The sequence below is a fragment of the Medicago sativa genome, chromosome 5 (assembly GCF_051527215.1).
Source record: "Medicago sativa cultivar Bolivia chromosome 5, Bolivia_mono, whole genome shotgun sequence".
In the NCBI taxonomy this organism is placed as follows: domain Eukaryota; kingdom Viridiplantae; phylum Streptophyta; class Magnoliopsida; order Fabales; family Fabaceae; genus Medicago; species Medicago sativa.
In genome coordinates this window covers 53,598,525-53,610,299 of record NC_140753.1, presented here as the reverse complement: position 1 = coordinate 53,610,299, position 11,775 = coordinate 53,598,525, and the positions used below count along the sequence as shown (strand labels likewise).

Genomic DNA, 11,775 nt, shown 5'->3' with positions numbered 1-11,775 from the left:
ATACAGCTCAAACTCATATACTTACCCATTTTTAATCTTGCTCATATTGAACAGTTCAACAAACGGTCAATTGTTCCATAGAAAATTAAGTACTAAAACTCACACACATTTCTTACCTTTAAACTTTTGTTTTCAAACATGTTACTTTTAAGGAGTTTTTCAAACTTGTTTGTACACAACTAAGTGAGGTTTATCAACGACGTGAAATGGTTTTTTTTTTTTTTTTTTTTGAAGGAAATGACGTGAAATGTCATAATTATAAGTTATCCATGTTCCATTTCTTGTAAGAGTCCTCTGGGGCCTTCCATCTTACTCATTGGACCATTTTCTAAGGTTAGTTGTAATTAATAGACTTCTTAAAAAAACTTAAATTTTTTTTTTTGTTTAAAAAGTATGATCTGGTCTTTGTCCATTTCGCATATTTTTACTCCTACACGTTTCGTTTGAATCGATTTTAAAATAAAAATATTTAGATACAATTAAGTTTAATTTAAATATAGTTATGTTCCTTTTATGTGATGGTTTGGATGCTCAACACTGGATAATTCCCATTCTTACGGTACTTCGAATCGAAAGTCAAGCATTTCCCGTTAGGAAAAAAAAAAGTCTAGAGAATAAAAGAAAAATGATAGTGACATGAAGAACATAACTTTTGTCTATGTTCAAATCAAATTTAAACCATTTTTTTTTGAAGAAACTAATCAAAATTATATTAAAGAAACAGACTGTTCCTCAAGCACAAGGTGTGCTTAAGAGAAACTGTAAAAAACAAATACAACAATGTTAAGCTAGAGCCAATCAAAAACCAAAACAGAAAAATTACATTAAAGCTTGCATACAACTAAAGGGGTGTAGCCTCCAAAAATAATAGTCAAAATCGAACAAGGCATAGTGCGATTTCAGCCACCAGAACGTTTGGAGTTTAACCTTTTCCACAAGGGTCGCAAGCTGATCTGAACTGTTTTCGAAAATCCTATTATTACGGTCTTTCCAAACAACAAAAAGCACCGAAATCCATAAAATAGCAAACACCGTCCTTGAATTTTTGGAAAATTCTCCAAGACCACAAAACTGATAAGCATGCGTACAAATTGTGGCATTAAAGGCCGATTCAAAACCTAACCATTTTGTAATCAAAAGCCAAATACGTCCGTAAAACTCACACTGAAAGAACAAATGATCTCTGTCTTCTAGTTCACCACATAGGGCCGCACATGGTAGTTGAGCCGCATCAATAGCACCTCGCCTAAAGAGGTTATCCTTGGTAGGTAGTCTGTTCAAGAAAAGTCGCCAAATAAAAAGATTCACCTTCAAAGGAACTGCTTTAAGCCACAAAAAGCTATCAAAGCCTTCATTTAAAATGGTATCAGATGCCGTCAGAAAAGAGTATGCTGATTTAAACCATTACGTGATCATATATCCAAAGCCATGGATTTTGAGATAGTAGAGCCCTTATATTTTATTTTTTTAGAGGAGTAGAGAACTTATATGATTAGTGCCTTGCACTATCGATAGAGTAGTCAAAACAAAGGGTCGTCGAATTGAATGAATGTTTAAACTCATATTGAGATGCCTAGGCCCTGTCGATATATAATATTGTCTGTAATCCTTTTATTTATATTTTAGATAGATATTGCCTCTACTATTGACTTTCCAATAAATTGCCACACAACAATACAATCCATATATATTCTTTAAAAAAAACAATACTATAAAAACTAAAAAGGAGTTTGACGTGCTGGATTTAAACCCGAATAAATGAGAAAAAACTAATTACTCATTAAAAAAAATATTCAATCCATACAAAAACATATTGTTGGAACAATAGTTAAATGAGTGAAAGTTGGAAGAGGAAACACAAAATCATGTTGGATAGATGTATTTATATAGGGGTGTTAACGAGTGTCCGGAGTACTCTTTAATAATTTCAAAAAAATAAATTATTTTGTAAAAAGATAAAGATTTCAATTTACAATGCATTGATTACATATATTTAAAAAAAAATATCATTTAAAAGTCTTTTAGATGTAACTGTTTGAGCTGCTATGGTGTCAAATAAGGTGAAAGTGGACTATTTTCGTCATTTTAGTATGAATTGTAGTTAATTACTGTTTCAGCAAATAGGATTTAACTCGTTCAAAAACTAACGATAATTAACTACCATTGAAAGCAGAGACGGATCCAGCATAAAGCACGTGTAATATAGCCACGCCAAAATTTTTCAAAAAATAGTAGAAGTTTTTTCTTTAGCGACCAAATTTTCAGTCGTTAAGGTATAAAAATCAGTTGTTGATACATTTAGTATTAGAAAAAGTGACAAAAAATACGATCACTAAAATATAAAATAGTATAAATCAGTAACCAAAGTTTCTTATTTAACTACTCGATTTTCAATCGTTAAAGTATAAAATATTTAAATCAGTCGCTATTTAATTAACTAGTGATAGAGTACTCTTGGACCCCTCCCTAATTGAAAGCATTTTCAATAGTTGGAGGTGTCCGTAAACAAATACTAGTAGTCGTAGATGCCTAAAGAGCGATTTTAATTCGTTATTGGTTTGAAACCAGCATTGTACCAAAAAAAAATTATTTAAAACCAGAAAATGCTCGTATATAACAAATCTAACGAGTACAGTTATACAAGACGCATGCTTACGCAAATACTGTATGAAAACTCGCATCATCCAATTCTACATTTCCCAAGGGATATGCAAAATGATGCGAAAGAAGAACATCAAAGACAATGGTGGAGAAAGCAGCGAGACCAAAAAACCTAGATAATCCTATACTCCGTTATCATTTAAAGATCTTAAAGAATGCCTTGGAAACACTCGTTAGCATTTCTCGTTAATTAATTACTCTACTTGTCCCTTGTCATAAGTAGTCTCCTTAACTAATTTCAACATATTAAGAAATATTAAGAAAAATTGATAGTGTAGTTTGTGTTTGTATTTTCTTAAACTGTATTTTGTTTGTATATGTATTCACCCTAACTTTTCATATTCCAATGCAAACTAATAATATTAACTAGAAGTATGATTAAAAAAAAAAAAAAACTTATATTTAAAGACGACTTATTTTTAAAGGGGACTTATAATTATGGATGGGGGAGTAAAACAAAGATATAATGTTAACAATGCAAACCTTTACGCAAACTTTAAGTATTATATGACAATGCATAATATTTTTTTGGTCCAGATATGACAATGCATAATAAAATAATAATAATAGCTACCGTATTAAAATTAACCAAAAAATAATAATAGATACAGTATTATCTATTTTTGAAACGGTTTCCCCTATATTTTGTTCATTTCCTTTTAGACCATTTGTTTAATGAGTAATGATATTTTGACAACCATTTGATGACAACTTTTGTGACAACCTTACTTTCCTTGCTTCTCATTGGTCAAAAACAATAGAGAGAGAAAAAGGAAGAGAGAGGATAAGTACATCATGTGAGTATGAGAGAGAAAGTTGTACAAAAGTTGTTATAAAATGGTTGTACAAATATCATTTCTCTTGTTTAATTTGTAAACTAGTAGAGCATAATAACGTTACCGACTCCTTTGTTCAAGTAACACAGCTAGCATCATCATTTTTTATGGACGAAGACTCTTTTTGCCATAAAAAATCTGGACGAAGAGATTAATTGAGCACAAAAATATGATAGTCAGATGCATATTATTCCAACGAGTTATGAAAATGCTGCTAAGTATTCTATAAATTAGTACAAGAAAAAAACAAAATTATATAATCTTATATGAGCACAACTTTTTTTCGTCCCACTACTAATTCGCCTTGAAGCTTTTTGTTAATCCTTTCACGCCCACTTTTAAACCACATACGATCAGAATTCGATCCCAATGAGTCATTTCCTTCCCAATAGGGACCCAGAACTATTAGCTCAAGTTTTTGGGCATGTTTCAAAACATTCATAACAAACTCGATTTCAAACCAATTGCCAACGCAACCTCCCAGTTCAACAATTTTTACCTCGTTGTGGGAGAATGTTTCAACATCCCTGATATCTTTTTGCTTTACAAGGAACCGTGGATATGGAAACTGACAAAATTCAAATCACAACATGGATGATTAAAAGCTAGCATATATGTCCCAATGAATGCAAATCAAAACATACAAAATTATATAAACTAATAACAAAAGTAGATACATAAATGCATGCATATCTGAAGCATGGGTACTTGTAAAACGGTGAAGTACCAGTGCCGGGTACACACCCATACCGGGTACGCGTACGATACTCGTGGTACACCATTTTAACTCATTGTATTATGAGTGAAATTTGTGGCTTTCTCATATACATTAATATGACAATATAATGTTATTTGAGCGTTTGATATTCTTTGTTGTTGTAACCAACTCTAAATTTCAACTTTTTAAACTTCTAATGTGATTTTTTTGTTGGAAATTAAAGAATTTAACTCTTTCACGTTATATTCTATAACAAAACCATACCGGGTACCGTACCCGTACCTATGCAACATAGGCATGCATCCGTATGTATGTACGTACGTACATACACAAAACCTATTTTTGGTGCAGCCTATTTTATATTCTATAACGTTATATAATGTTATTTGAGCGTTTGATATTCTTTGTTGTTGTAACCAACTCTAAAATTTCAACTTTTTAAACTTCTAATGTGATTTTTTTGTTGGAAATTAAAGAATTTAACTCTTTCACGTTATATTCTATAACAAAACCATACCGGGTACCGTACCCGTACCTATGCAACATAGGCATGCATCCGTATGTATGTACGTACGTACATACACAAAACCTATTTTTGGTGCAGCCTATTTTATATTCCAATTTCACCCTCAACTTCCATGCATCAAGTAACATGCAACACTTTCAAAAAGTATTCAAATACAACCTTATTTTTATCATTCACATGTTGCAATTATTCAAAAGAGCGCTATAGAACTGTCGGACAACATCAGAAAACCTTTTATCATCTCAAAGGAACGCGGAACATGGGATAGAGAGTGAAGGCGATGGTGGTATCCTACCCTTTGTTAGCATTCTCCTGTTTCTAAGTATTTTTTTTGGCTTTTATTCTTCTTGCTTCTTTGTTTTGTCACTTTAGAAAAAATCTTCTTAATTTAATTTGTTTTACAGATTGGTCCTCTTTTTTTTTCCGAGACTAACATGTCGTGAAGGAGACATATAGTCATTTTAGGTAATCTTCAATTATAGTATTCAATTTTCCAAAGTTTAACACTTCTTATTGGGGTGAGGCAGTTCTTACCGCTGCCTATATTATTAATCGGGTCTCATCTCGAGTGTTAGGTAATGTTAGTCATGTTCAATTTATGCTCTCACGTTTTCCCTTTGTTCCGATCTTACATAATCTCGAGTCTTGTGTATTGGTTGTGTTGTCTTTGTTCATGTTCAAAAACAATATCACAACAAATTGGATCCCCATGCAGTTAGATGTATCTTTCTAGGTTATGCACCAAATAAAAGAGGGTACAGATGTAATCATCTTCCCAGTCGAAAATGACTCAAAAGTCATATTTCATGAAAATATGTCATACTTCACTTGTTCTCTATCTACAGAACCAAGTCTGAGTCCGATTTTCTGATCCTTGGTCCTAGCATCCCTAGAGCATTCATCCATGTTCCCACTCCTGAACCTGAGTTGTCGCCTATTTCGAGTCAGTCCTAGTTCAACACCTGAACCTGAGTCTACAATTGTTCATAGTCCTCCAATGTCTTCGGTTTGCAAGAATCAACACCCTCGGCACCAACTCCAATGTATCACCGACCGACTCCAGAAATGAATTCAATCGTGTCTGAAACAGAGTTTAGTACTGAAAATGATTCTTCAATTGGTGATTCTCATATTTCTCGATATGTATCCTCTAAACATTTTTCCACATAGTATCAGAGTTTATTGCAGTTGTTGATTCAATGAGAATCCCATCATCTATTGAACAAGCGTTGAAAAATAAAAATTGGGTCCAAGCTATGGATGATGAGGAAATGAGAGCACATGGAAAAAATGGTACTTAGGATATTGTTAAGGCAAAGAGACAAGAAGTCAGTTGGATGCAGATGAATCTATCTAGACAGGGTAAAACACATATCAGATGACACCTTGATCGTTACAATCTTACTTTCTCTTGTTGCTTACTCTTGATGGAAGTTGCGACAGTTTGATGTTAAATATGCGCTCCAACATGGGAACATGGGGACTTAGGGTCTGTTTGTGTTGACTTATTTTTGAAATTATGCAAAACAGCTTACACAGATAAATAAGTTTTTATGTATTATTCATAAGCTTGTCAAGGTAGTTTATGAAAAAATAGCTTATGAAGATACAAATTTTCATTAATGAGAACTTATGAATTAACATAAGAGTTTATTTATTTGTATAACCTATTTTTCATAAGCTCAAAAATAGGACAATCCAAACAGACCCTTAGAGGTGTATATGGAGATTTCGCCCGACTTTAGTCTCACAGGTGGAACCAACAAGGTGTGTCGTTTGCCCAAGCACACCATGACCTTTGCAAGTTAGGAATGATCGATATTCATTCGTCAGCTTGAGGGGAAGTCTTGTAAATATAGACTGTAAATAGTAGTATTTTTAATTACTTTCATATTGTAGTTTGTGGCCTATTAAGCAAGCCCATTAGATTTAGTGCTTTTCTCTGGATAAACAAATTAGCTATTGTATTAGTTGTACATATATATCAATCTATTTTATAACATGGTTATTTATTTATGAAATGTCAACATGTGGAATTTTAACTGATATGTATATGTATACAGTAACTCATTGAACATATGCTTAAACATACATTTTAGCGCAATAACAAAACAAGAAAGAATAGGAAAATTGATTTTCCAACATACGAAGTTGCTTAAAAACACATGGAAATGACCAAAAAACTCCAACGGTAGTTAACTACAGCTGGCTTCAAAAGAGAAAATTATGCATGGGACAATAGTTAACTGCCGTTGGGGTTAAAAGCGTCATTTTCATATGTTTTTAGCAACTCCTTATGTGAGAAAAGCAATCATCAAAGAATAGACAGGCAGGCACGCAATAAAAATAAAAATAAAGAGAGCGGACATAGGTTAGTAATTATATAATTATAATTACAAAAATAAAATACTTCAAAGTACAAGTTGCGACTCCGCGTAGGAATCATTTCAAAAGTAAGATTTGGAAAGATAATGGGTGGATGACCAATGGAGGTGAAAATAGTCCAGCCGATTGATAGGAGCCTACGACCTAACCTACGTGAAACCCAACTAGGACTACTCTTATTAGAAGCCTACTTGGCTAAAAAAAAGTCAGGCTATACATGTCATAAAAAATTATTTTAGGCCTACTTGACTGCCTATTTTAATAAAATATGAATAACATTTTTTTGGTAGATAAACAAAATGAAATGACAATTAGTCAGGCAGATTAAATTATGAATCTGCAAAAAAATTCAGTAATTAAAACTTTTTTTTGGACAGGATAATTAAAACTTATTAGCCTGCATTAATTTTTTGGAGATTTAAATGTTTTATTATAAACTAGAACTAAATATGATATCATCTATAGTCGAGTTCCCTAAAATGTCATGTTAAATATCAAAGATTCAAAATAGAGTTTAATCTCATTGGTTTACTAACTTGGTAGTTTATTTAAATATATGTTATGTTACTTATTTAAACTAGTTTATAAGAAATAGGTATTTAAATAGGCTAAGAGGTCATATCAAACCTTCAAAAAGGTCAAACCTAAAAATAAGCCTATGACGTGCTACAGGTCAAACTCATGCCTAAATTTTTTGACCATGCCAAGATTAGGCCTTATAAAACTTAGCTTGGCCTAAACTATTTTGATCTCTAGTGCAAAGTGCAATAAGCTAAAATTGATTGTGAATATATGGATGTTTAAATGTATGTAATTTTAGCTGCATGACCCACTAAGTCAAAAGTGCAAATTTATTTATGAAGGAGTTGATAAAAATCCAAACGATAACCATAAAAAATGCATAACATATGTATTATTAACCTTGTTCACTCACCATGACTAAAAGTTTCTGCAAAATAGGAGAAGCTTGGAGGATGTTTAAAATCCACAAAAGATCATACCCTACATCATTTAAGATTTCCCAGCTCAAGGAAAGGATGAGGTTCAACTGTCTAAGATGTTTGAATGGTTGAGTTGTTTTTGGGGCTGCAACCTGAACAAGACTTGTATGACTCAAAATATAATTCAAAAGACAATAAATTGCATTTCTAAAATAAAATAAAAACTCTTCCAGCACTTTATGACTAACCGTCGAATATATGTCCACATGCATAATCTCAAGTTCAGGAAAAGTTGCACATTGAGCAAATGCATTAAGATCTTCATTGAATGAAATGGAGAAGTCGATGCTCTTCACCATAGGGGTATTAATGTTCACGATATCCAATCCACACCATATATATCCACGGTAAACCAATGAACGTAGTTTAAGGCAATCCAGTAAAATCAAGTTTACTTCCATCCGATTTTTATTATTGGATACCATATAGCACCCTATAATCTTGAGATGACATAAAGATGAACTTACTATCTCCAACTTTGATGATTTGAACTCACATAAAAATAAAAAAAGTTCTTGAAGTTGTAGACAATTAGATAACACATTTTCAATGAAAGATTCATCCAATTCTACTTCTTCAAGCGATAGAGATCTCAAATTTTTGAATGGAATAAAGTCGCAATTAAAGGGATGGCAAACAAGACAATTTTCAAGCCGAAGATGGTTTAGAGATGAAGCATTAGTCTTCGAAAATAACGCAAAGTCAAATTTATAACGATTGTGTCGAGTAGTGTGATGTACATTAGTCCTTCCTAGAAAGAGAAGATTGATACTTCTAACTCGCCTTGCAATTGCAAAAAGTATCCATTGATCAATAGTGTTGCTTTGTTCATAATCCAAATGAAAGTTCACCATGAAAGAATCGACGATTGTGCCCTGAAAATTCTTGACGAACTGATCTACACGTTTTACGAATTCATTTGCACTCCCATCTAAATTGATGACTCTCTTTATAGTAGGGAGAAACCCGAGTTTTGTGATAGGGAAATTCATGAGATACCTGGCTGGTAGTAGTTCCTTCTCACTGCTGCCAAGCACATTGAAGATATGAAAGTAGAGATCTATCCTTAGAGCAGAAAGCTTGCACCACCTTCTAGATACTAAGATGGCTTTCGACAAATCTTCCATGGATAAAGTTGTAAAGATATACGACAAGATGTCGTCGGGCAATTGACTAATTCTATCCTCCATTTTATCTCGAGTAAGGTTCAAAAATAGTCACAGTATACCTGAAATATATATAAGTAGAATATTAATTTCCGTAACTCTGTATAGCTTTAGCTGCTAATTATGTTATGTTAGCTTACAAATTTATCAGTTTTATATATTTGTATAGCTTGGATCTCTTGTATATTTTTCCAACTAAGCATAAGTGTTAAAAATGATCCACGCAAGCATATAAATATCACATACTGATTGATTCATATAAGCATAGTATTTAGATAGCACATAATGATACTTATTCACAAATCATAAAAACACGCTTAAAAAGACACATAACAAGCTATAACTTATATTTCATCAACACACTCCAGAAAATGATGATATCATCTAAACCTCATAAAAAGATGCTATAGATTACTTTATCTAAAGCTCTAAAAACGAATTCCAGCAACGGTGATAGAAATATCAGCAGTGCCTTAATAATAACATAGAAACAACAAGAACAAGTGTTAATAAACAAACTCTAAGAGAAAAACAAACAATAATAAAATAAAAAAAAAAAGTGTTAGTAAACAAAAACATAGAAATAAATCAATAGGAAAAGTTTTAGAATAACCTTTTCAACAGCCTTCAACTACGCAGTTTATGGATCTCCGTACCTAAAACAAATATTAATTATAAGAAAGAAAGAATGAAAGGAATGGCTATTTTTGAATTTAAGCTTTGTGTTTTTTAGGGCTTTTGGTTGCAGAGATAAGATGAGATGCCATGAACTGAAGAAGAAGGATCGTCGTAGAGAGATAGGAAAGTGAGAAAGTTTGCTGGTGTTGGGGATTGTGTTCAGCGCCGTCGAGAGAAAGATGGGAGTGAATTAGGGTTTCCTTCCCCTCTTCTTAACTTATGCTCTCGGAAGCCCTGATACTTCAAAATGGATGACGTATCGTATCCCCTGCGTATCCTGCACCGATACCTGTCTGATACTTCTCGATACGGAGAGTATCCGAAGATTAAATTTTATTTTTTTTTTAAATAATTTTCCGATACTTCCCGATACATATTAGGAGAGTATCCGATAATTATCTTGCACTGATACCTACCCTGATATTTTCCTATTAATGTTAACTAAAATAACTTAACTCTTGAGTAATGATGTGTTCTTTTTTGGATATAGTGCTTCTTTTTTGGATCGATATAATATAGCACTAACAATGTTCCTTTTGGATATAGTATAACACTGATGATGCTCTTTTTGGGATATATTGTGTATGTAATTGACTAATCATCACTCTCTTAATCGTCAATATTATTTATAATTATGTTGATGTGCTATGAGTCTATGACTGATTTCTTTTGTTTGTTAATATATTTGCATATTAAAAAAATAGTTATAATTATTTTGTACATTTAATTATATAATTTTTTTATTGACGTATCTCAGCTGTATCGTATCTTGATTTTTGAAATTTTTCCGTATCGGTGCATCGGTGCAGTATCGTATCCGTATCGTATCTCGTATCCAAGCTTCATAGCTTATGCTTATATATGCTGGACTTGTCTTGAAAATGGGCTTATTTTCATATTGGGCCAATGGGTAGCAGTATCCTCGGTTGAAAATTGTTTTTTTGACAAAGAATACTTCCAATTGACACATGGAAATGACATTAATGCCCCTGGCGGTAGTTAACTACCGCTGGGAAACACGCCGGTAGTTAACTACCGCTGGCTTCCAGCGGCTGTTAACTGCCACTGAGTTCTGCGATTAAACAACACCGGAACCCTCATTTCTTCATTTTTCAGAAACCAAACACATTCAACTCTTCCAAATTCCTCCAAACTTGTACTTCACGAATTCGAGCCAAATTTCATCAATTAATTCACAAGTAAGTTCATTCTTTCCTATTTACATGCAATGTAGTTTGTTTAGGGTGTTAGTTTTCATAATTTTGAGCAAAATGTTAGTTTTAGGTAGTTTTAGGTTAGGTTAGAAAATTGAAAATTAACTATGATTTAGATGTTTTAATGTATTGTTTATGCTGGAATTGTTGTTTAGAGTAGGTTTAGGTACAATGTAGTTGTTTAGATGTTCAAATAACACTAATTGTGCTCCTAATTTAGAATGCACATAAGGTGTTTGTTAAAATGCATAAGTGAGGAAATATTGCTTTTTTTGTGTAATTTGTTTTCAAGTATGTTCAATTTTATAAAGTATATATGTTATAATTATTATAAGCTTGGATTTTTAAATTTTTTGGCAAGTTTGAAGCATGACATAATGTGGTATGTTATATAAAGTTTGATGAATGTGTTATATTAAATTTTATGAATGCCTAAGTTTCATTTTTGATATGTTACATGTTACTTGCTATGTTCAATGCCTTAAAAGTTTTAAATACATTGTATGCATGCCTATGTTCGCCTATGTTCCATGCCTTAAGTAAATGCTTAGATACATTGTATTCTTAAATACATTGTCAACTTATTTATG

General features: G+C 32.4%; 1 protein-coding gene across 2 annotated transcripts; it reads right to left on the bottom strand.

The window, feature by feature from the left end:
• Nucleotides 1-3,652: 3,652 nt before the first annotated feature.
• On the bottom strand, nt 3,653-10,163 carry LOC146923004 (F-box protein At1g80960-like). Of its 2 annotated transcripts, none has more exons than XM_085715743.1 (4): nt 9,907-10,163; nt 8,316-9,355; nt 8,061-8,219; nt 3,653-4,065 (listed from the first exon to the last, which is right to left on the bottom strand). In XM_085715743.1, the coding sequence occupies exons 2-4, from the start codon at nt 9,315-9,317 to the stop codon at nt 3,760-3,762; spliced, it is 1,467 nt and encodes a 488-aa protein (XP_085571869.1). In that variant the 5' UTR covers nt 9,318-9,355; nt 9,907-10,163; the 3' UTR covers nt 3,653-3,759. The 2 variants fall into 2 exon arrangements, with proteins under 2 accessions (XP_085571869.1, XP_085571870.1); XM_085715744.1 differs by lacking the exon at nt 3,653-4,065 and adding an exon at nt 5,431-5,822.
• Between the last annotated feature and the right edge of the window lie 1,612 nt (nt 10,164-11,775).